The sequence below is a fragment of the Spodoptera frugiperda genome, chromosome 7 (assembly GCF_023101765.2).
Source record: "Spodoptera frugiperda isolate SF20-4 chromosome 7, AGI-APGP_CSIRO_Sfru_2.0, whole genome shotgun sequence".
Lineage (NCBI taxonomy): Eukaryota > Metazoa > Arthropoda > Insecta > Lepidoptera > Noctuidae > Spodoptera > Spodoptera frugiperda.
The window spans coordinates 3,474,810-3,501,641 of record NC_064218.1 but is presented as its reverse complement, the minus strand read 5'-3'; the positions used below and the strand labels follow the sequence as shown (position 1 = coordinate 3,501,641).

At 36.7% G+C, this 26,832-nt stretch overlaps 1 protein-coding gene across 1 annotated transcript in view; it reads left to right on the top strand.

The window, feature by feature from the left end:
* LOC118265942 (sodium channel protein 60E) overlaps positions 1-26,832 on the top strand; it is a 197,599-nt gene that overhangs the window by 65,565 nt on the left and 105,202 nt on the right. The window contains 1 exon segment of the mRNA XM_050694994.1: positions 10,731-11,311. Within this exon segment, the coding sequence (XP_050550951.1) occupies positions 10,835-11,311 (477 nt within the window). The 5' untranslated portion in view covers positions 10,731-10,834.

Sequence of the window (26,832 nt, the reverse complement as noted above, 5' to 3'; positions counted from 1 at the left end):
ATACTTTTAAAAATTATTTCTGACACTGCAGTAAGAAAGCGAAGAGTAAATAATAATTATCTTAATACTGAAAGCAAACAATGGAATACGGAAGAAATATACTTAAACATTCATTTATAAAATCCAATGCATTTATATCAAACTGCTCTACATAAATTTTATTAGTTGGACGAGAATCAAGGAAAGTTTCGCAAAGGTCAAGCGAATTGTCGATCTATTAAAATTCATATCACGTTTGAATACTTTTAAATTCTGTCTCGTACAATTCAAATATTATAAGAGAATATTAATTCTCTCATTTATCAGACTCGTTGTTAAAATAATTGTGGATTGAATTCATCTCTAATTTTATAAGTCATATAATATTTCTTGAACCTTCTCCTAAGTCTGAAAAATACTATAGGTACTGAAAACCGCATCATATGATTATGATGATGATTATGATTATTCTCGCCAAACGCGAGCGTGATAATACAACATACATATAGGTCAATAAGTCAAACTGAGAACTTTCTTTTTTAAATCGGTTAAAAATAATATCCTAATTTCGTGTTCAAATAATATTTCATCTCACTCTTAAGAGAAAAAAAACCCCAAACAATACAGCCTAAATCCTAATTCTCATTAGCACGTCCTGCAATTGGGGTCACATGACATAATACACACGAGCCTGTCTCCATGGCACGTAGGCCGCCGCCCCTTGACACCGTGCCACTCTGTAGGGCTCTTGTGACGCCTCGAGAGTCAACACTCGGGCTCCGGCAAATACCCCTGAATATCCCTTTGTTTGAAGTCTGATGAAGTAAAATGTAACTGCGTTTGAAGCATCGATTTTTTTTTGTTCGCTTGTTGTTTGCTGGTTCTAGTGGGATGGAATGCGATGGTGGTATTTTTTTGAGGATTTTCCTTTGTTGAAGATTCGGTTTTTGGTTTGTTTCGTGATAGTGCGATTAATTTTTATTTAGTGTTTTGTAAGGGGTGTCGAAACTGTAATGTTTTAATTTCTTATGATTTTAGACAAACTCACGCATTTTTTCATATAAACTTCGTAGCTTAGCTGAGTCCATTTCCACCAGTTCTAAGCTATGTGTACAAATGAATATGAATGGTGGAAGCCAATCGCATCCAAAAAACGAAGCATAGCACATCTCTGCTGGAAAAAATCTGTAAGTCATTAATTTTGGGTTAAAAGATGTTTAATAATAATATTTATTTACTTTTTAAAAAATCTGTAAGTCATTAATTTTGGGTTAAAAATATCTACTAATAAAATTTATTCACTTTTTAAAAGAACTTATAGCTAAAGCTTATCGTTAATATGCTTTGAGACTAATGTATTCCGAAAAGTGCAAGCCAATTAAAAGATTAAATGTAGCATAAAGCACTACTTAATTTTATTCAGAGCCAATCGGGCCGTTAATAAACGAGTATTTATCGTAGCCAGCTGAACGCGGTTCGAATTAGGGTTAATGTCGTTACTATTAATTGACTTGAAATTAATTAAGCACAGAGAACTTTAGATCTCCCTGTGCGATGGAATTAGATAATATTAATTAGCAGCTGCCTGTTGATTCATGAGTCTTTTGTAGATTACTAGATTAGTAGTTAAAAACATGGTTTATTCTTTATTTGAGAACACTACTTGTGTGTACACAATAAGGTTGTAAACTAAGTTATATATAAATACATGGTTTATGAATATATGTCCTATAACTCTTTCCACATATGTATCTAATATTAAAATGTGCGTTATTAATAGTAAAAAAATAGAACTTAAGCCTTTAAGAATAAAATATCTCTTAAAATCTCATAATTATAAAATAGGTATATAAAAAATACCTTTACCTGTGTGCCCCTTTAGGCAAAATAAGTACGATGTAAAACTGTATAAAAGCTTCATAAAACACGTACATTGTACAACCGACATAACTCTCACGTCTTCATTCAAAATGGACACCAAACAAACATTTATAATCAACAAAAATGTACAACGAAACTCTCAAAGCGGGGGACTCTAACATAGCGGGGGAATGGAGGAACATAGGGGACAAAGGGGGACTACCAGGGAGGGGAACACGGGGTTTAATTCGGCCACATTCAGATGCAGACTCGAGTAATGAAACCGCATTCAAGTCAGAAACAACCGACAACTCAAATAATACACGCTATAAAAAATAATTATTGTGTACCGGCTTAAACTGGTTTAAACCAGATGATTTTTGACATAAAATTGTTTCAGCAAAATGAAATGTTTGTTGTTGTAAAACACAATCAGAAAACGCGACAGAAATATTGCAAAACAATGTGACGTTTTCGATGTAATAATTTCGTAGACTCTGTTGCTACGGCGTAGCAGATCGAGCTACGAAGGCTACGTTGGCCTACGAATTTCGTAGTAAGTTATTCTAAGTTTTGAGATGATTTAAACTTTCTGTATTTTTTACAGTTAGCTCATTATTATATTATTCACTTTTATAACTAAAGATTTACTACACAGCTCCATATTTATCTGCCTTATCAAAAAATTCCAAGAAAATCTCACAAATCTAAATAAGAGAAAATCCCTACGTAACATTCGACATACAAGACCCTTTAGCGAATGAATAACGCATTCACCTTACAAATCCGGCAAGAAATCACTGAGATATACCCATTCTCTAGAACCAATGATGCCCGAGGGTGCTCATTAATCAAAGCCTCGCTGTAACGGTCTAAATAGCCAGTTTAATACATAAATAGACGGTTTTGTATATAAATAGAGGATGGTAACTAACTGATAGGTTATGATGAATGACCTGGGACCTCTGCTCAACAAACGGCCAATTCCAACCGCCCGAATATTGAGATTTACTGTTCAACGTTTCAAGTGCTCTTTGTAGGTACAATTGTACCCAATTTACTTAAAGACGATTTTAATGGGTTACTGCAGACTTTGTGATGTTGAGAGAGATTCTTGCTATGTCACGCCTTTTAGCCCTGAAGGGGTAGGCAGAGGTGCACATTACGGCACGTAATGCCGTTATACAATGTACAAGGTTTTATAAGTCCCTTGTAATAGGGGAGAGTCTATGGAGAGAGTCTTTTTTAATGATATGTATCTTGATATATTGAATACTTAAGTTACGTGCGCTGTACTTTAATGGTGTCCAAATTGGAGCCGAGGAATACCTGATGTGTTGCTGGAGCTCCGACTCGAAGAGCAGAAGTAGGAACAGCGTGGTTTTAAAAACATAGCTTAGCTGAGTACGATTCCATCAGTGCTAATGTGTACCAATGAATATGATTGGTGAAAGTCAAACACATCCACAGCAATGTAGCATAGCACATCTCTCGTAGAAAAGCAACCTAAGTACCAAAAACACAGCCTTATATCCCCTAAAACCACCACATCATCAAAATAACTCCACATCTCACAAGAAGAAAATCTTCCTGAAAATATTTTGAGCGTCGATCATTTTTGCGCCAATGAAACGATAAAATGGCGGTCGATTTCCCAGGAGGCGCTTTGATTCCAGTCTCGGAGATTGTTGTTTGAACTTTATTCATCTTGATTAATCTGTTGTGCTCCCCTTTACAAGGTACTGATTAACTTACAGATGGAAACGAAGGTTTGAAGCGATGAAAGAGATTTATGAATTGTTGAAAAAAATGCAAATGTTTTTGTTTTTTAATCTCTCATGATATTTTTATTATAACTTTCGTGAGACATACTAAATTAATTATTGTGTTTTCCGGATTACTCACGTAACTCACAATAGTTAAAATATGTTTGGATGTTTAATGGATGATGGGAATATAATTCAGATAATCAAAATTACATCATTTCCATGAATTCGGTTCGAATTAGAAATTGGCCATTCTCTCTGCCTATCCCCATGGGAGACAGGCATGAGGTTATGTAGATAGATATATAAAAGACTCGAGAATTGATTTTTTATCTTACTCTGTGCAACAAATGCGTGTAATTGAAATGCAATCGGTGACATTTAGCTGTGTTTTTGTCCAATTTATTTAGTTCTTTGAACACAGCATGAACGAAAACAATTTGACTTCAAAAATAGTTTTTCTATTCAAAGTATTCGCTTTTGTTGTATATTCCAAAAATAAAAAAAAGCAGCTATGCCACCATATTGACAAACTCGAAATATAGTCACGTATGAATCGAAAAGGTTCGTTATCGGCAAATTGATCGGACGCACAGTCAGACAGAGCTGTCGCCCACTGTATCGCCTACATTTGTGATATTTAGTTGTAGGTTTTAGGCTTAGAATAACTTATTTATTACAGTAACATTACTTTGTTTCTAGTTGTTGAATAAATCTTATTGCTAGTTTAGATTTTCCTGAAACTTACTCAAATTGCTGGGATTTCCAGTTTATTTAAAGTAGACGTTTTAAAATCAACTCATTTACTAAAACATTGATGTTTGAAAATAAACAAAACGATAATAATATTGGTAATCCAAGTGATTCATTTACTTGTTTGATTCTTATCCCATAAAAAGAGGGCCCAGTAAGGCCTGTTCCGGGGACTGCGGACTACCTAGTGGGTTTACCAGAGCTCCGTCTCGAAAAGAGAGAGTAGAGTAAGAATGGGGTGGTTTTTAGTCAATAAGAGTCCAACACTCCGGCTCGCCAGGCCCAAGGAGAGAGAAGATTAAAAAAACCCATAAAAAGAAAAAAAACCTTTTTTTAACAGTACAGAAAACCCAAAAACTGGATAACGCAAGTCACGGACCCATCCATAATCATAGTAAAGATTAAATTTTCTTAACCCATGCAAGTTACGAGTTGCCTTCTAATTAAAACAAATTACCCATCAAACATATGCTCGCTAATCCAATTAGGGTTAAGCAGACCACGACTGTGAGCAACAGGGGCTGTGGGCAAACTGGGCAAAGTGGGCAAGTTGGGCAAGCTTATCGCAATCCCTTCCGGAGCTCCGTAAACATTGCCCGGGCATTATATGGCAAATTGATTACCCGATACAATAGAACAGGGATAGTGAACCTTTGCACATTGATGTGGCAATTTGAAGAAATGTGTAGTGAGGTCGTCAATGTTATCATCATCATCAACAGCCTATAAGTATCGATTGCTGAGCGAAGGCCTTTTCTCACACGGAGAAGGTTTGCGTATGAATCACCGCGCTTGCTCAAGGCGATTTAAAACATTTATTGGAAATTATTTTTTTATGTCGGGTAATATTCCTAAAGCCTTGTCTTTAGTCTGAAAAATACTATGCTGAAAACCGCATCAAAATGATGCCAGACATAATCGTGCTGAAACATTCCACACTACATACGTACAGGTCAAACCAAAAACCTTCTTTTTTTGAAGTCGGTTAAAAAGAAAGAAAGAGGTGTATGTTAAGCGTGCCAAAGGTTCGCTATCCCTGCAATAGACATACATTCAATGGTTCCTATATAGAAATGCGATTATTTCTGCTTCGTATACAGTTTATCGGATGAATCTCTAGTTATTGGGTTTATTAGCTTTTTATTATTGGACCAAGAAGCGGCAGTAATATTTCTATTGTTTCTGTTTATTTTAGTGTTGTAGTTCATGAAGGTTGTCGCTTTTATTTGAATTAAATTTATATGAAAATTTATTAGGATGTATGTATTTATTTTAAACGTTGCCCCCACTATTATTTTCTTCTGTGTCGTGGTTGCGTTTACAAACATACAATTTCACATGCATATCACACCCATATCCGAAAAAACTATTTGTGGATCACACAAAGAGTTGCTCCGTGCGGGAATCGAACCCGCTTCAAGTTGCATGGCAGACAGTTGCCCAGCCACCGTGCTAACCGTGCAGTCAAGTCGGTATTCACTCTTTCACGCAAAATGTACTGGACGGATCTGAATGAAATTTGGCATACAGAAAAATATTGATGTGTGAAATAACACATAGGGTACTTTGAATCTGTTAGAAGCTAGTATGTTCATTACCACAAGTCATGTTTGTGTAGTGGGTGTGTCACAGCATGACTAGTACAAATTTCGAGGGCTACAAATATACGTTTTTGACATTCAAATCTTGATTCGGCAACCTATAATTTAGCCATTACTTTCCTTTGTTAAGATACTTATGTTCATATATTGTACTTTTAGATAAACATTATTTTTATTTATTTTATTAAACTGCTTAGTTGATCTAGTGCTCGCAAGTGCGCCTGCGGAGCAAGGGGTTCTGAATCGGGCAAAGTATTACTGGGCTTTTTTTCTGATTTTCGAAAATTTCTCAGTAGCACAAAGTCTGTAAATGTACCCAGTATATTATAGCAATAGGCTCCTACATGGAACCTCTAACACAAATCGTGAAGAGTAGGGGTACATTGTACAGTGGCATTACTATACCTCTGCTTACCCCTTCGAGGATAAAAGGCGTGACGTTACTTATTGATTATTTCTATTAAGTACATTAAATTATTGACAAACAAAATCACCAATTTCTACTCAAACCATTAAACACTCATCATAAATAACCACCAACCAACCAGAAGCCACTACAGAAGCCTTTAACACATAAAGTCAAAAGGCCTAGTATATAAAAGGCTCATTACTTTTTATTGGACCAGGCCAATAGGGCTTTTACCTGACGTCAATGATCACGTAAATTTCACGTATTTTCCGGAACAGATTTACGGTCATAAAAAAGGTGACGTTAATTTGGTGATTCATGGTCATATGGCCAGTGGAGGCCCAAAATGGATTGTATTTAGATACCTCGATACATTTCACCGACCTCTCGGGGAAGGATTTCGTTGAAAAGAGAAATTGCAACCGATTTGGTTCGGGGTTCGCCCCGTCTGGTCGGTTTTGTTAATTGAAATTAGTGGTGGTGATGGAATTTTGGGATGGTTATGGATGTTTGGTTGCTTTTTCCTTTCTTTTACTTATAGTAATATTATGTTTTTTTATGGTTTTAACGATCTAAAGAGTAACTCCTTAGTATATCAGCTACCTACCAATAAAATACCCGTCAAAATCTGTCCAGCTACGTCAGAGTTTAACCAGAACAAAGAGTCAGACAGACAAAAATTGTAAAAAAAATATATTTTGGTGTATGTATTGTACAGTTATTTCAATATTACAAACAGACACTCCAATTTTATTTACTAGTCTAGAATAGATTACTAATAAATGCTGATATTTGCTAGAAAAATCTGTTTGCTAATTTAACCTTGATATTGTATGAATGAGTCCGGAAACATATCTATGGGTAATCATTTCATTAAATCACTGTTGGAGCTAAAACAAAAATTAAATAGTATCCAATATCTGTCTATCATGGAGATTATTTTTATCTTATTATTAATTTTATTGCAATTTATGATGGAACTAATATTCTTATTACTGTTGTTATAAAAACATAACGTTAGATATATCAGTTTTAATGTGATTGAAGGCTGCTGGCATCTTGCCTGGTACCATGATTCAATGGTTTTATGGAGGTTTTATGATTAGAGTACAGTAGGTATAGTATCAGCATCCAACTAATTTTATTTTTATGTTATCTCTTTATGCTTTATCTACACTTGGGAGCAGAGAAATGGAGCCACTAGCATGGCTTTTATTTTAAAGAAACCTCTATAAATTTAAAATATCTATTGTTTTAGAAAAAAATACTCTCATTTTAAAGGTAATTGAATTGCCTTTCATTCTACATTTAAGTAATAAATAAAATACGTGTATCAGAATACGTACCGAACAAGATATAGGCTAATCCAGGAGGTGACGTGGGTAAAAGATAGTAACTACTAATAAAATAGTTTTTAATCTTATGATGTGTGTGTGTATGTACGTCTCGGGGTTAGTTTCCGTAGTGTCGTTGTCGCTACTATTGACAGTATTATTTATGTTTCGAACCTGTACAATTCTACTAAAGATTTTAAAAAGTCTAACTACTCTCTGAATTGATAAAAATGAGAAGACAATAAAACAATCAATGTAAATCACAATCTCAACAAATCTTAAACAATCTTCATTAACAAAATTAAAAGCAATTAATCACAAATCTCCACCATTCACTTTAGAAACAAGAAATCTTAGTACCGTATATTAGAAACATTATTTTCATTCAGAGAAAACGACGAACTTTTTTCTCCAATGAAAATACTTGGTGCGGTGAGAGTATGACAATGGCACAATGATGATTCACCGAGCTATGTGAATAGCTTTGTGTAGATATGCCACGTCATAGTACGAACGTATGATTTGTGCTAGATACTCCACTGTGAGAGCTGTAAGGAGCTACTTTTATATACGTTGTCAGTTGTTTTCATATAAGCTTGGCTTGTTTTGTTTGTATATGATACGGTTTTTTTTTTTACAATTTAGGGTGAGTTAGTAAAAGTGTTATAGGTTTGGCTGCTGTAAAAACTTTTATATGTTAAAGGAAACCAACGAGATAGTGAAATCAGTTTTATTATGTTTTACATTTATCAATAAAGTATACCACTGTCCGGAACAACGGACAACCGGCTTTACCGGGGCTCTGGTTTAAAACAGGAGTAGGAACGGGGCGGTTTTTAGTCAGTAAGAGTCTGACACTCCCTCTCCCGGGCGGGAGAAGATATTGCATGATTTTCTCCCCTCAAAAAAAACACCACAGTAATATCAATGCCGCTGCTCTTGATTCATTGCGTGTTGTGATGTCCTTCAATTGTTTATCATCATCATCATATCAGCCACGTCCACTGCTGAACATAGATGCCTTAAGATTACTGATATCTAAATTTAAGTTAATGTTAATTATGTAGCAACAATTAAATATCCAATTAAATAAATATTTCGTGTGACTGTAGATGAAAGTCCTATAACGTAGTATTGAAGGAATATGATGTACTAGCTTCCGCCCGCGACTCCGTCCGCGCGGATGTCGGTCTCGCGTGGAAGTTTTATTTCTCCATTTTGAGTAACTCTGACAATGACATCTTATAAATATCTATTGATTGGACCCAAATACGGCGAGGCCCATAATAATTAAGGAGATCCCTCTATTGAGCTACTGCTGTTGAGCTCGCGTTCTGTAGAATAAAACTGAAAAATAAAGATTTTTTCTACGTATTTTTCAAGGATAAAAAGTATCCTATTTTATGCCCAGGATAGTAAGGTAATACCAAGTTTCATCGAAATCGAACCGTTAGTTTTCACGTGATGACTGAACATACAGACAGACAGACAAAAAAAAAATAAGGTTTGGTATCGATCCAGTAACACCCCCTGCTATTTATTCTTTCAATATTTTCAATCTACAGAATTGACCCTTCTACAGATTTATTTTAATATAAATGAATGAATGAATGAATCTATACTAATATTATAAAGCTGAAGAGTTTGTTTGTTTGTTTGTTTGAACGCGCTAATCTCCGGATCTACTGGTCCGATTTGAATAATTATTTTTGTGTTGAATAGTGCATTTATCGAGGAAGGCTATAAAACATCACGCTATGACCAATAGGAGCCAAGCAGAGCGGGTGAAACCGCGCGGAAGTAGCTAGTGTGTTATAAACGTAAGAGTAGACAAATATAATCAGAAAGCTCCGAACTGCTAAGCTATCGGAGGTTATACGTGTTATTGTGAGTCAAACATAAGAGATAGCCATTTGCTGTCGTGGAATATTTTTTAAACAATTTTATGGAGAACATTTTCGTCATACATTATTTCTATGTAACTTTAACCATTAAGGCTGCACACGCGACGGAAGCTTAAAAAATGGAGTAAGTTCTCCTGTTTTCCCAACATTTCCTTTCACTGCTCGGCTCCTATTGATCGTAGCGTGATGAAAAGTGTACTATAACCTGCCCAGGAGTATGAAGAACAATTGTACCAAATTTCGTTGAAATCGGTCGAGTGGTTTTTGTTTCTATAAAGAACATACAGACAGACAGACAGACAGACAGACAGACAGACAGACAGACAGACAAAAATTTTTCTGATTACATTTTTGGCGTCAGTATCGATTACTAATCACCCGCTGATAGTTATTTTGGAAATATATTTCATGTACAGAATTGACCTCTCTACAGATTTATTATAAGTATAGATTAAATAAGTAGCTGTAAATATTTGTATGTAGCCTATGTCAGTCGCTGCTTCAACAATTAGTGTGTGAAAAATAAAGTAACAGGTACCCAGGTAAGGTGGCACTAATGGAATTGCGACGAGCACCTACATACAAGATTTCATAGCAAAACAGCCAGCGGCTCGTACAATATTCATCCGACTTAAGCCGCGGGGAGAAGATAAAGTAACTCTTAAAAACACTTTCATAACTTCAATTCATCCGGCACGCGGCGTAGTGCCCGGCTCCTTCAACATTTTGCACTTTTATTTGACTAGGCAAGTATCAGCGCAATGCTGAGTGAACTCCGTGCGTCAGTAGCGGATTATTGTACACACTAGTCCAGCTGCCACACGCTCGTTGCAGAGTTTCTTAAATAAATACTAAATATTTGCTTAGAAAGCAGTTACACTACAACAACAACTGTTGCTTGAGTTAATAGCATGCACTAAAATGTTTCTCACCCACACTCATTTTAAATGTCTTTATCAAACGGAAATATTCCATTTATTAGCTGTCTAGAAAATGTTTATGCAAAATGCTCCTCGCAAATAAAGTGATTTATTAAGCGGCCGGCGTTTGTACGCCACGTGCAAGTAATATCCAGTGAGTGGCCCGTGCTGATACACTAACTAAACTGTTTGTTTTTGTTTCAGGTGGCAGTAACATTAGAGAATGACGTCATCGGTGCGCAAATAGTGTCAGTGAGTGCGAGTGGGTGCGGGGCGATGTGGCGGGCGCGCGCGTAGCCTCGCGCGGCATGGAGGAGGACGAGAGGAGGCTCTCGTTCCCGCCGCCGGCGCCGCTCAACTCGCCGGGCGAGGAGATCGACGGCTCGCGGCTGCTGGGCGAGATCGTGCGCACACTAGAGGCCACTAATCCAGAGGCGGCCGCGCCGCTTGTGGCCTCGCAGTCGAGAGATGCGCTGCACGTGGAGAGTGAGAAGCCGCGGCGGGAGGAGCTGCGGATTCCGCTGGAGGGCGTCACGTTCGCGAGTGAAACCGTCGCGGGCGGCGGAGACCGCGATGGGCCGCGCGCCGCAGTCACGCCGTTCACGCGCGAGTCGGCGCGCCGTGCGGGCTCGCGCGGGGCGCAGCTGGTGCGCGAGTTCGGCTTCATGCCGCGCCGCCGCCTCAGCGTGGAGGACGGCGCGCGCCTGCCGCGCAAGTACGAGCCCTTCCCTCCCAAGCTCTACGGAAGACCGCTCGAGGAAATCGACAACTTTATTTACGATGAGGTGAGTCCTTTTATTCAAAAATCATATAACTGTTTCACAACTTTTGCCAGTGCGCTTTCACAGAGCAACAATTTAAATATAAAGAAGCGCCTCGCTGCAGTTGTTCCATTTTGCTGTCAATTCTCTTGACGCATAATAACTCAAAAGTTGTTCGTAATCATAAAAGTCTTTGTACGTTTCCTTTTTATGGAAATGGGTTGGAAGTAGCAGAGCTCCAGCCTCGATTTCGTTTAAAGTTCGCGTATATTTTGTAGGCTCTGCGTTTTTGGTACGGGGTTAAAGAATAAGTCAGGTCGGCTTCCATCTCATAAGATTTTATGTGTCTTCGTGCACACACGTTGTGCTTCCCTCGCGTCACGTTTTCACTTACGTTCCGGGAATGAAGGGAATATTCGGAATATATCTGCAGATGCTATCGCTGTGTAGTAATGCGAACATTATATTTAACTTCGTTCCAGAAACTGTAGTAAAACACAAACATTCAAGCTTTCGAAATTGAATGATGCCATACAAATGCGCGGTTAACGGGAGGTAATTTAATATTTTCAATTCTGCAGCTACTGAAATTACGAAACATTTTAAAGCAATTTTCGAAATAAAAATCGCTCTTTATAATTGAATAGGTACATAATAATGCTCAATTTCTGTATTGTTTTAACGTTGGCGTGTTTTTGTTATTAAATTTTGTAAAATATAACATTGTTTAATGGCAATCATTTAACTACAACAGTAACACCTGGCATTACTCGTTTCTATGACAGATGACAATCATTAGCTGCAAGGGCTTAAATTAAACTTAGCATTACGACTGTATTCGATGGTACGACACCTAGTCAGACAAAAATGTTTATGTATTAACTATACAATAAACTAGTGGCATTAGATCGGACCCTATTACAAAGCACTAATTTCCCATATAATAAAATTGTATATACAACGTCATTCCTTTTTTTGAAGGGGTAGGCAGAGGTGCACATTACGGCACGTGATGCCGCTATACAATGTACACCCACTTTTCACCATTTGTGTTATAAGTCCCATGTAATAGGGGGTGCTATATACTGGGCACAATTCCAAACTCCGTGCTACTACTGAGAAATTTTCTAAAAGTTAGCCGAAAAATGCGGAGTATTACTCTGGCTTACATGCCTGACAATCATAAAATTTTACAAGCGTGTAAAAATGCAATTTTTGAACACAATAAAACAACAACAACACCAAATGTCTACCATAACGTGAATTAAAAAAAAAACAACAATATAATGAATATTTTAAACCCAGTCACTCCAACTTTACTGGCCATCACACCGACACGTTGAGCCTCCACTCATTATTTTATACGACCTCTCACTCCTTGAACGAGCAGAACCTATCAAATGGTCAACAACCAGTATAAGTTGACCCTTACATGCTTTAACCAACCTCTATGCTTTCACAATGACTGAATATTTTTTTTGTCAACGAGCGGACGTATCGCCTGATGGTAAGCAATCGCCGCCGCCCATGGACACTTGAAACACCAGAGGCGTTACAAGTGCGTTGCCGGCTTTTTGGGGGATTCATTTAAGGGTTGTTGTTGTTTGGGAATCGGGGATTGGGAAGATTGGGAAGGGGGGAATTGGGCCTCCGGTAACATTACTCACAACGCAAGCGTTGTTTCACGTCGGTTTTCTGTGAGGCCGTGATATCACTCCGGTCGAGCCGGTCCATTCGTGCCGAAGCATGGCTCTCCCACACTTAATCTTAATACTTCTCCCAAATATAGGAATGTTAGGTGTCTTCGTAACCTGGTCGGGATTCATTCGGATGTTAGTACGCCCCAGTGGATATTATGGCAGTATTAAAAGGCATTACTGTAGGTCAATTGTCCTTAATACATGGTAACAGGTTTATTTTGTTGCTTGAGTGCGGTTGATAAGTTTAAATTTGATGTTAATGGCTCCTTAGCTTTGTGAATGGAAGCTGTGTTGTGTTAAGGTCCTTGGAGTTTGGTTGCGATTTATGTTTGTTTTTCTTTTGAGTGAGTAAGATGTTTTTATACAGTTTGTCTTCTGTTTGGTTCTTAATATCTTGACATTATGACAGAACGTGGTACTATAACGTATTTTAGTATCCCGTAGAAGTATGTTAAGAGCGAATGCTTAATGATTGACGGTACAGTGTGGCGACACATGATAAGTGACAGATGACAGAAGTCGCACATAGACGATCGACGATCATATTAACTAATGATGTCATAAATCCTACATCGCACGTATGAAATTTACATGCCAATCAACGTGGATAGAAAATCCCAACGAACATCAGTTGGGCAGAGACCCCACCAGGTTTGATCACCACGCCTGGTCCGAGGATCCTCCTTTTCTTAAGAAACTTTACTCTTTATTCCATAAAAGAATAATTTAATTGCAATACTCGATGTTTGTACACCATCATAGACGATTATGCTATACTCAAAGTGTCAAAAATGTCACAATTACATAACACTTTCTACGACATGAGATACAAAATACAAAAAATACACATTATTCATCACCATCAATCTATTTATCCAACACCGTTCTTCAAAAGCACCTACACAGCTAGGCAGATTAACTCACTAACTTACTGTAGTACTAGTAAAGTGTTTTCTTATACCTAAGTGACCACTTAAGACCTAGTATATAAACTAAGACGTTCCCTGCTAAACATTTACTCACGACTTATCGTGCTAACTTATCGGATCACACCGCCTACCCACTTGTTGCACTCACATAATAAAACTTAGAATACTTTGGAACTCTTATAAATACTGACAAACGGTTCAAAAAAGTTTTCTGTGTTGAGGAAGTTGGTGTGGAAAATTGTGGCTATATTTTACGATATAAACAAGATCATCTCTACTATAAGCAGAGCAAAGCATCAATCAATCACACCAGTCCTAGACAACATACATGTGCCTGCTGTTCACCACCTTTTCCGAGTGCTAAGTGCGAGTTTTTTGTGACATTAAAACGTCGAAACTAATTCCCCAAAATTCATACAATCACTTCTCTCGCCTTGAGCGAGACGCGAAGGAATGTCAGATCGATGTCTTATCGACTAAAAACCACCCCATTCCTACTCCTGCTTTTCGAGCCGGAGCCCGGTAAACCCGCTAGGTAGTCCGCAGCTCCGGACCTACATTCACCATAAAATCAAGCTCTACAGCCGTGCAGTAAGAAAAATAAGTACGTACATTGAAATAACAAGGCAGCGAACTTCAATTTTATTTTTGGAATAAAATAGTTCAAGTCGAACTTTTAACTTCACCATTTAGCCTTCAGTAGTTGAAACTTGAAACGTAGTAGCTAGTAGTAGCTAGTAACGTGAACGTTGAGTTATAATAAGAACCATTCATAAGCATTTTTGTAAAACCAAAATTAAAAATCTGTCATTCAATTTACCTATCAATTAAAAAATTCTTAAACATTGTTCTCCATATGAATTTTCTTTTTATAACGAGTTTGCTTTATTAAGTGACTGTCCGACTGACGGATTGACGGGATATTCACTTTGAAGTTAAATGCTTCTGATGGTTTTACCAATCTGGTTCTTATTTTAAAGTGTTTGTCATAATTTAAGAACATAAATAGAAACTCATAAATAAATATGACCATTTTATATTGTAATTGTCATATGTTGTTAATTTACGGTTGTGGCCTTTGATGGCTTAAAAATTTCAGCAATATTTTGCAAAAGAGATAGAATGAAGACAGTTGTTTGTAATACATTTGTCTTTAAATGAAGATATTGCTTCCAAATTGCAGATTATATGAGATACTCGGTGGTTATTCATTTTCAATTTGCAAGTTTACATTGTAAAAGCCTGCCTATTCCACAATTTGGCAAGCTCACCGAGTTTTCGCTTTCCCCCATTCACTTCAGTAGTGTGCTTGGATTGAGTGCCCGGTCCAGGGCGGAGAGTCTTCCAGAGACTCTTAAGTGCTCGCTTTAGCCGTTTTACTGGTATTGAGTAAGCACCGCGATTTTTTTTATTGAGTTGTAGGTAAGCCTCTTTATACATTTTGATTCCGATATCTTTGTCTTCGCAGATCGTGCTGTAGTAAGTTATTTAAATATAGGTAATGTTAGATTTAATTCTATATTATCAGGTTTTCATTAAAAGCAATGGGCAACGTATCATGTGACAATTTTCTAATTGTTAGGTATATCAAAATGTAATCATGTAATTAAGTAAGTGATGCATTGCGTCGAAGAGTTGGCCTGGTGATCTGTAACGATTGCCAGATACCAGTCTTACGTTTATTGTATAATTTTTGAATAATTGAATATTTATTGTTACTTTTATGCATTTGCAAGTTGATCGTTAATTAGAATAAAACACAAAGCAATTCCAAGAAAATAAACATTCATATGATTAAGTGGGATGAGAATATAGGACGCACAAAATGATACATAGTTCCGACAGGTTCTGTATAATTCCTCGTTTACTATTCCGAGTGCCGTGTCCCCGGGTCGTGAATAAAAAAGACTAGTAAATCGAGCAACTGTCGTAAAAGTGAAATCGCCGGCTTTTCGACGTGAAACTCGCAATTGGCAGCGTTTAATTTATTCCGGGAAGTCGGGTGTTACTCAAAAGCCTGTTGTCCCGTGTCAAGTGACTTAAGACCGCTAGAGTTGCCACTAAACAAATTGAAATCTGAAATGTTGCCAGTAAATAAAATTTTACGTTTCTTTTTTTTTGCTAGAGAAGTTTCTTTTACAGGTGTTTTGTTGTCTGTTTTTATTATGTAGTTGATATTGTTTTTGTAATAGTGTAGCAGAAATAGCGATGTTGTAAAACTAGTGTGTGTTCGTAATGTTTTTATTGCTGTCGTGTCCCCTGGGAAATCTTGTGCGCGTTCGACAGTGTAGGAGGATGGAAATAGAAAATAATGTCTTTTATTATAATTTCAAGCGTTTGTATCATAATTGTATAGGTGTTTGGAAACAAAGGAACAATTTGAAATAAGGTAAAGCCCGGCAACGCTCCTGTGACTCCTCTGGTGTTGCGGGTGTTTAAGGACGGCGCTTGTCGCTTACCATCAGGTGACTAGTCTTCTCGTTTGCCATCTATTCCATAAAAAAAGTGATGAGTCACATGTTCGCTTCAAAATGTTTATTTGTATATATAAGGTCAGCCAACGATTGTTTTCATATTACACTTTTACAATAATATGAAAACTAAAACTTAAATATACATTTACCAGTGTAACAATCAATAATTAAAGGCTAACTAAAATCTGTTTCTATTAAAGTACAGAAATCAAACAAAATAATATCACAAATCGCAACGAATTTATCAAACAAAACCACTTTTAAAAAGAATTGTACAATTTATTTACAATTACAAAAAGCAATCAGTTTTACACCGTTGCAACACTAAAATCCGACCCAATTTCGTAGTGTACTTTTCATGGGGGGCGTTACTGGAAAAATATGACCCAAGTATTGGGTGCAGATGGACTTTCACTGGCCAAATGAAGCGAATAACACTTTGGGTGGGTGCCAAAGTTGGAAACAAACCCATTTCGGTATTTATTACATGACCTATGATGGCCGGTTTTAATTGCGTTAGGAGATGTTGACAACTCAGTGTCGTAATAAATAGTGAAGTGATTGAGTGTCTGCAGATATTGTATTTTATACTTTATAGTCAGTGATTAATTGAATCCGCATACAAAAAATTATATCGACGGTTGAGAGGAGAGATATTTTTTCGTTTTGTCGTTCGATGTAAAAAATATCGGTGACTCCGAATATGTATATAAATTAATATCGTAGAAATTTAGCTTAGATCAATTAGCCTTTCAACCATTGAAATGGTTATTATTAAGACTTTATACTATGACTATGTATTCTGACATGTTAGAACTTATAAAAAATTACATTATTTTTAAATCTAACATCATAAAATTTTCTTTGTAAAAAATATAGATAGGTGTAAACAGCTTCCAGAACTCGAAGACCTTTTAAGAACAACCCTTCTTAAACAACAAATAACATGGATTTGAAAAACAAAATTATTTTAGAACATCTTTAAATTTTAGCTTTCTTTGCATTTTGCATTTTTCTACAAAAAGACGCAAGCATTTAACGAAATGCGTGACTTGAAAATTATTTCTCCTTGCAACCCCAGTGTTTAGTGTTGTACCCAACGACCTGATTGCGGATATGAGTCAGCAATGAGGATAGAGAAGTACCGGGATACGGATATTTGAATCCTCCGGTTGAATCGTAATATCGCCTTTTAAGAGTCTATAAAAGTGCCATTGTGACGTGTAATGTGTTTCCTCTGAATAACTACTTACATTACACTCGGATTTTGTTTTTGTTTTTTCTTCGAAATACAGAAGGGTTAGATTTATTTAACTCCAGTAAATGATAGCGAAGTATCCATCACACATTCCTCCATTTCGACAGTCATTTACTTGCTATTAAACCAAAGTTATTAGTACAATCCCGCATTTGATTACCCTCGATACAAGCTCTGGAAACAGACTACAATTCACTTGATTTTATGAGCTCAGATTAGCATAGTCAAAGGTTGGCTACTAGTAAATACACTCACATAAACGTAGCCCATTTTACGATAAGGTTTAGTGGGGGCAATATCGATAGGTATGCCGTATAATCCGCTTTGGCCTCGGATGCATTTTATTCCAATATTTTTCGTGCCTCCATTTCATCTGCCAACAAACACCGCTCGTGTCGGCAAAAATATTTAAAAATTACCTCTTTATTCATCGCTCGTGCGCTTTTGAGCACTTTAAAAAGCGATTAGTGCTGGAAAGTTACAAATTAAAATGCTGAAAGTAAAGAGAACGCTCTCCGTGTAATGTATAAGGGATCCACTTTATATCAAGTGTTGCCTAAAGTTTGCTGGCTTTTACTGAGAAATGGAGGGGAATCTATTAGGTACGTACTCCGAGCACTCCTCGTTAGATTTATGTTCAGATGTGCTGGAATTTCTCCGTTTTCTCCTACATGTTGCGAAGCTAAAATTATTTTGGGATGCTTGAGCTGTTTTCTTGTGTTACATGCTAAGTTTATTCAAGAAATTTTTCATTTGTACGAGTTTATGTACTTTCATATTCTTTAACGATGTAGACATTCGAGTCTACACAATTTTGATTTGATTTAATAGACAAAATAAACAGCAAAGTACATATTTCACACCTACACAAAACAAAATATACTTTATCTGCATTAAAGCATACCTAATCATACTCCCAATTCTCATTATACACCAATAATAACCAAACAACCCAATATTTCCATAATTACAAACAGGAAACTTTGTACCAATAAATTGGCATAATTCGGTAAGTTACAAAACAAATCTAACTCGACATCCCAAGCTATGGAACCGAGATATTTCTGTATAAAACAGATCATTAACTCGCACACAGAACGTATCGGTGTTGCCAGTTGAAATATAAGCGGGCATTCGACGCAATTTGTTGGAAGTGTCACATGCAGAGACCCGCTTATGTGTCGCCTTGTGTTGCCAATGAATAAGTAAATGCAGAAGCTTTGTCATGCACACACATAGTTAGGGTGGTGTAAATGTGAATGGGTGTGTGGTGATAGTAGAGGAGAATGCATTGGCTACCATTGCTCTTTGCGCGGATGTAATAAAAGTTGACTAAGAAACTAAGGACTTGTTTCACAATGTCTGGATAGCATGGTATGTATCAGATTAATTTGAATTAAGAATGCAATTTGTTTGCACTATCTGTCATATAAATTTATCGGGCACTTATGGCAGTTGTCCCACCGGCAACGATGAACGAGTAATAGTCCAGTCATTTGGTAGATAAAAAGGGGGTTACCTGGAATGTTTTCCGGGAGTTTTGAAAATTGGTGAATTTATAGATTTGGGTATGCTCTTTTCGAATTTCAACTTTGCCACTTCGTACAACCGCCGCTCGCGCCGCCATATTGAAAAAATGGCGCCTAAAAACGGTTTTTTATTAATATCTCCGTTCCGACGCATTTTACGAAAAAATATTTATCTACAAAATTAAACTAGAAAAAATTTCCTACAATTTATGTATTGATAACTTTTTCATAAAATCAATAGTTTTTGGCGTACGAGCGCCGCAAAGTATTATTAGTCCAGTCAAATTAGGATTTCACCTCGGAATTTGAGATACCCAGCTGTAATTTTGTATATACTTGTATATTGACTGCCTGAAACTTGTCTCAAAACCTACATATGGTAGGGTGTAAGCAACCCTTAAAATTCAGGGTCAAAGGTCCCAAAAATAATGTTTTTGCGGTTTTTTCGAAATATCTCTTTTCCTATGGGTTTTTGGTATTTGTATTCAATACCAATATTGTAGAATACAAAATTTTCTACAACTTTTGTCTAAACTTTTTTTTTATACGGTGCACCGTTTCCGAGATAGAGGGCGAAGAGAGCGCGGTCACTGCATCTCTTCAAAAAAATTTTTTTTCGTCTAACCTATCCGTGATGGTTGTCTATGGATAAGCCATTAAAAATACGTCATGGTTCCTAAAACCATTTTTCGTCAAAATCAATTGTTTGAAAGATAGACACTTCCAAAGTGGAAAAATGAGGTCTATCGAATGTGTCCTGCCCTCTAACTTTTAAAATAAGTGAGTAAGAAAACTAAAAAAAATATATGCATTTTAATGGAAAATTTCAAAGAAAATTGGTTTGAACGAGATATCATAATTAGTTTTTAAGAATTGATACATTTAAAAAAAACACATTGTTTGTACACGTGGTGGTGCAGATGAATAATAATTTGCGGCGCTCGTACGCCAAAAACTATTGATTTTATGAAAAAGTTATCAATACATAAATTGTAGGAAATTCTTTCTACTTTAATTTTGTAGATAAATATTTTTTCGTAAAATGCGTCGGAACAGAGATATTAATAAAAAACCGTTTACAAACAATGTGTGTTGTACAAACAGGTTAGTTTCGGTAGGTTCCTGTTTCTGATGTTATATGTGTTATGTTATATGTTCCACCGTGTCCTCCGGGCGGTCTTCGCAGTGATGACACCCGGGCGTTTCCTCCCGCCCAATCAAAAACAGGATCCTACCGAAATTTCTGTGTCCGGTAAGCAGCTGCGTCAGGCGGTAGGTGAGGACGCCATGGCGCCTCTCTAGCCACTCCTCAAACAGGGGACTTACCTCTGCAATGACAGCGAGCCCAGCCCTCGGTTGCGACAGGCGTTGCTACACAACACACATTTTTTGTACACGTGGTGGTGCAGATAAATAATACTTTGCGGCGCTCGTACGCCAAAAACTATTGATTTTATGGAAAAGTTATCAATACATAAATTGTAGGAAATTTTTTCTAGTTTAATTTTGTAGATAAATATTTTTTCGTAAAATGCGTCGGAACGGAGATATTAATAAAAAACCGTTTTTAGGCGCCATTTTTTCAATATGGCGGCGCGAGCGGCGGTTGTACGAGGTGGCAAAGTTGAAATTCGAAAAGAGCATACCCAAATCTATAAATTCACCAATTTTCAAAACTCCCGGAAAACTTTCCAGGTAAAACTACCAAATGACTGGACTATAACTAGTAGAGCTAGAACTAGAAACGAGTTAAGCGAGACGTGGCGAGCGAGTGTGTAGTTCTGATATTTGTGTAGCTCGGCTACAAGCGAGTGTGCGAGTGTGGCGGGCGGGCGGGCGATTACTCGCTTCGCTCGCTCACTGTAGAGAAATGACCACTGGTTGCTCGCTCGGCGTGAGTTTTAATCGCTTGGCGAGTGTCGCCGAGCGAGTGTTATCTTTCATAGCTCTTGTCGCTCAGCGACAAACTAGTGAAGCGAGCACTCGCCGGCAGTGTGAACAGTCAGCGAACAACTATTTGTATATGCATCTCTTTTGTTTACACGGAAAGTATATCTATTGTACGTTTCTTGAGCGAGAAAATAGTCGATAGTTAGTCGTTCACTCGCCGTTGGTGGGACAACTGCCTATATGAAGGTGCTCAAACATGCGCACATTGGAAAGAGACCAGGCAGAAACGTTCTCTGATAAACTTGAACTTTTCAACCTGCTAACTCTCAATTGATATTAACGTGGAGATTGCAGCAAATCTTATTATAATCTAGAGTCTATCCTGCCAAGCAGTGGTGGTAATCGCTTGTTGATGTTAGAGATATTGAAGAGGGAATTATTCTCTTGGGTTTAAATACGTATTTGGGGCATAAAAAGTACGTGATAATTGCTTTATCAAGTAAGCACATAAATATATCATTATAAAGAAAAACACCATATTGAAACACATGCCGATGCATTTAAAATTACTCTTCCCGACTCAAAGTCATCCGGAGTTGATTTTCTGTTCCCTCTTTCCTCACTCTTTTCTGAGATTTGTTTGGTTTATTTCTTCTCACTGGGGAGACAAGCTGCGACACGTTTTACAGGAATCCGGGATTTGTACGGAAAATCTCTGTGGACGGTAGACTTTATATTTCATGATCACCCGGCTGCTTTAGCCAAGTTGGCTGTTTGTAGTCTTAAATGCTATTAAATAAAAGATTTGAAAAAAAATGGTGTTAGATAGTCCATTTATCGAGCAAAGTTACAGGCCATTAAACATTACGCTATGAGTAGTAGCAGTCGCACAGACCGGGTGAAACTGTGCGAAAGTAGCTAGTAGATACATAAATAGATGCTTTACATTTAGTTAGTATCTGACCACTATTTCGCCAGCTTGTAAGCGACGATGTGGCCGACGATGGAGCAATCTCTTTAGTCAAGACAAAGGTTTCTATATATAGTATAAAGGATCTAGTGTATATCAATAATCATTTTATGGGACTTAAAACTAAAGGGTGTTGCATATAACACGTCATTACTACGACCAGCTTTTTAAAGTACAAAAATTCCGTAGGACAGAAACACCCCTACAATACCGTATTGCGGATATCTACATACATAGTGACTAGGTAGCTACCTACAGTCAATCATTTATTCATTATTTACCGTCAGCTGCGCCCGTTTGTTTGTCGCCCAACAAATAAATTAACACAAAAAATAAACCCGGTTTCCGATATTCAGCTAAGTAAAAAACCGATACTGTAAAATTGAAAAAGCGTATTCAATTAGATTTATTATTTATATAGCAATCAAAGTGTCGTGTTTTGCTGCTGAATATTTTAGTATTTAGTTGCGTACTATGCAGATTGCTAGTTTTTTTTTTTTTTAGATTTTTTAGCGTGTCGGGTTTTAACTGTATCGTATTTTTGGGATTGCAACTGACGAGTAAGGGCGGGGATCGAACCAATTCAACTGCATAAAGTGGTTTTGGATTTATTGAAATGGGGTCTCCATTACAAAAGAATTAAATGTAACTTTGGAAATTAATTATTATTTTATTGGCTTACTTACGTAACTGTTTGACGAGGAATTGGACTAGTTTCAAGCTTTGCTAGAGGTTCATATTCATGAGCAGCATTCCGCCTTGAAACTAGCCGAGTTCCTCGTCAGTGTCGTGATGTCTCACGAAAGTTATATTGAAACTTCGGGATATCATTACAAATAATGTTATATCGTTTTAATAAAAGTAAAACTATTTGTTTGTTTAGTCGCACTTGGAGTTAATTAAGCCTAATTGGCAAAAATGACTAGTAGATTAAAAAAACTCAATGAAAAGTTCCTATGTAATACTTTTAAATTGACATAGGCATTGTATTAGTTTAACTATGACATAAAAAAAACTAAGAGAAGAATTGAATCTAGCAGTCTCTCCTTATTATTCAAAGCTAACTAGGTGAGACACTTCTCGTCGAATAAATCTAATGTACAACAGTGTTAAAATCCAGTTGTGACTTGCATAACTCAACTTAATATTAATTCTTCACTGTCTTCGCCTCTTTATATCATTTTCAGCGCCATTCTTTGTTTTAATTTTAGTACTTTATTCAGATTTATGAAATGGTTTAAATACGTTCGATTCTCTGAGTATGGTGCAACTCTTTGTGTGATCTAGAAATTGTTGTTTCGGGCCTCTGTGTCATATGTATGGTTATAAACGCACCCACGACACAGGAGAAAATCCTAGTGTGAGGCAACGTTTATCTAACGACAAGAACAATATTGTAGGTCATTTTAAAACTTCTCTGTCGCCTGCCTAGTTACTTCTATAGAGTATAAAAGTGTAATACATTATAATAAGTTTCATAAAACCGCCATTGTTTAAAAGCGATGGTAGCAGAAAGTGTTAGAAAAACAAAAGAGGCTGCGATTCTCGTTGCCGGAAGGTTGGCGGTTCTTGTCCCAGGGTTTTAATTCATTCCGTGGCAAGGGAAACAGTGTGGAATATTAAACAGATACTCTATTCATCTGGGTTGTGCGACCCAGATCCCGAACTCTCTATAACAAGCCGGTAAATATGGTACGTTACTTGGAAAAGTGGGAAAGTAGCTGCGCTTCGATGCTTCGTTGTTTTGTAGTGGTGATGGGAGTGTAGTTGTAATATTTGTGTGTTTTAGGGTTCATTTTTCGAATATAATACAAAAACTGTTAGACGTCAATTTTATTCAATGAATAAACAATATCTATCGATTGAAAAATTGGCCATTAGTAATATAAGATTGTCTTGTATGATTTACTCATTGTTAATTTAAGTGGCGATTCGACAGAACCAAAGTATACTTGGCTGTTTCGATTTCGATTTGAACATAAGGCAAACAAATGATGTCAAAGTCAAAGTCAAAAGTTAAAATTATTTAATTTAAATGGACTGGGAAAGCACTTTTGGAAATCAAAATGGTCTGATGGCATGGTCTTACATTCTTAAAAGTCTCCTACAAGCACATTTAAACCATTAAAATAGAATTGTCCGTCAGCCGTCAAACACTTAATTAGCAAAAACAGCTACAAGCACAAACGAACTATTTACCAATACAGACAGACAAACATTCCAACTTCAACAACATTACCATTTGACTAGAAACACCACATTTCTAGTCCAGTATCCTGATAACGAGACTTTCAATTTCCCTGGCTATCGTTTCAACAGGCCTGGTGAAACAATGGCGCGGTATTGTGAGCCACTGATTAAGTTTACAAGATAGACCTGCCCGGATACCGCCTGCCTGGTAGATACTATCGTTCACACCAGCGCTTCACTGTTACTTACATTTAATAGTGGTTTAGTGTTTAAATACAAGTCTAGGTTTTAGAATTGTTTGGTTTGATTAGGTAATGAATTTGTTGTTGGGTATGTTGATGTGTTTTGGTTTTGATACATTGCGATATTGTATTAAGTGATATTGCACTGATTGTGTTCCTTAATTAATCATATATCATCATTGTTTATCGTAAGAATTTAAATTAGTATACTTGTTTTCCATTTCTTGTTAGTAATATTTACATTTTCTAGCATTTTGTGTTATACTAACAATACAATAAATTTTGTAACCTGCATCATACGTCTATATTCCTTAGATAACGTTACTTAACGCGACTAATCGAGACTTTTAGTTCTATTATCTGAATCATTAAAGAAATTATACATTAAATGTAAGCTAACATTTAAAAAGAGCAATCGTACTACATATGTAGTGTACATAGATACTAGATACATTATTTTAAAAGGTTTTGCTATTTACATTGCAAAGCTTTTAGGATTGAGATTATTAGATTAGATTTATCAGTAGGTAGTCAGAAAGCACACCATGTTATTTGATACAAAGTTTTATTCAAATAATATACTGTGTAAGGTGATAGATACAATGTTCTTTCTATGGTATAAGCCACTATACGAGCAGACGGACGTTGCATTGCCGGCGTTTTGGGGGTTAGGAATTTAAGAGTTATTGGGAAATCAAGAATTGGGAAAATTGAGAAGGGGGGTAATTGAGCCTCCAGTCACCTCACTTACATAAAGAAACAAAACGCACGCGTTGTTTCACGTCGCTTTTCTGTGAGGTCGTGGTATCACTCCGGTCGAGCCGGCCCGTTCGTGCCGAAGCAAGGCTCTCTCACACTCGTATTTGTAGAAAAAATAACGCCTTTAATTGAAATAAACGAAAAGACCTAAAACAAATAAAAACTAGATTTAAATTAAACGAATCTTCTTCTAACAGGCAATAAGAAATGTAGGAAAAAAACGTATTTTAAATAAAAGAGGGACGGTAACCTCAATTAAATGTCCAACGGTTTAAATAATTTGTGTCCGCGGTGTCCACGGCGTCCCGAGTGTCGCGAGTGTCGCGAGTGTCACGGGTGTCTCTGACACGCCACGCTGTTACCGGCGGAATGTTGCAAGCAAATTATTTCTGGTTTACATTTTAACATTGGTTTATTGTAGCTATTATTGAGTGAGAATGATTGTTTGCTGATGATGTCTATACGCTATGACATTTTTAGTTTGGTTTAAAACAAAATTAGCCTATTCCGATTAATGGAGAAAATCACAACTTCATCATGAGCAGCGTCGCGCAATATTTTGTTATTCAGTTATATGTTAATATACTTGTTAGAAGTAAATACCAAAACCTTTAGATTTTCAACAAAACAATATAAATTTTCATACAAAACAGATTTTAAAAAAAAATGTTTATCGTTCCAAAGCAACATTAACCTGCCCACCCTCTTAGCGTACACAATAACTTATTGTCACCTTAAACGCCTCCCACAGACAAGATGACAGTACCGTGCGAAAATAAATCAGACGAGAAAAAAAGAAAAATACCTCCCTAATTATTCCAACGGATCCCATGAAGCATAAAGTTGAATCAGAGATTATTAATGCTCCAAAAGATTCGGGGATAGATATGAAACAGATTTTTTCTTTCTCCCCGTCCGTCCAGCCGAAACGGCTTTATTCGGTACCATTCAGATTATAATCTGAGGTTAAGTACACCGGATTTTTATTGGTAGGGAGGGTAAGAGTAGGTTAAGTATTTATCGGTTTACAGGAAAAATAATATTTGTTATTGAGAATCAACATCGAATATAAATGAATGTAATATTGATAAATAATGTAGTACAATTTGTAATCCGATACAGACTTATTAAAATTACAATGCATTAATTTAAAATTAACAATGCAGTACAAATAAACAATGAAATACAGCAGCTTTATAAAACAATATCAATACATTCAACAGCATCGCGACAATAAATTTCGCTGTCCAGCACGTCCGCATCGCGTGACCGTCACGAATAAAGTGAGCGACGCGCGACGCGAGATTTTAAACTACCCTCAAAATGTTACAATTGTAATTGGCTTTCCATGAAACCACGATTTTGCAAACAAAAGTATTATGTAAAGCCTGCTATCGAGACGGGGCATTACTCCGTTTATTTTCATTGTGGCTTTGTTGCTTGTTAGTCGCTACCTAATGGACTCTCTGATAAAAAGGAAAATATAAGGGAGCATAATGGCGCGGTTATCATGGAATATGCTAAATAGGTTATTGGAATAAAGCTGACTCATTGTTACATTGTTAAGTAATAATATTTTTACATGTACTTCAATGTTCGTTTGA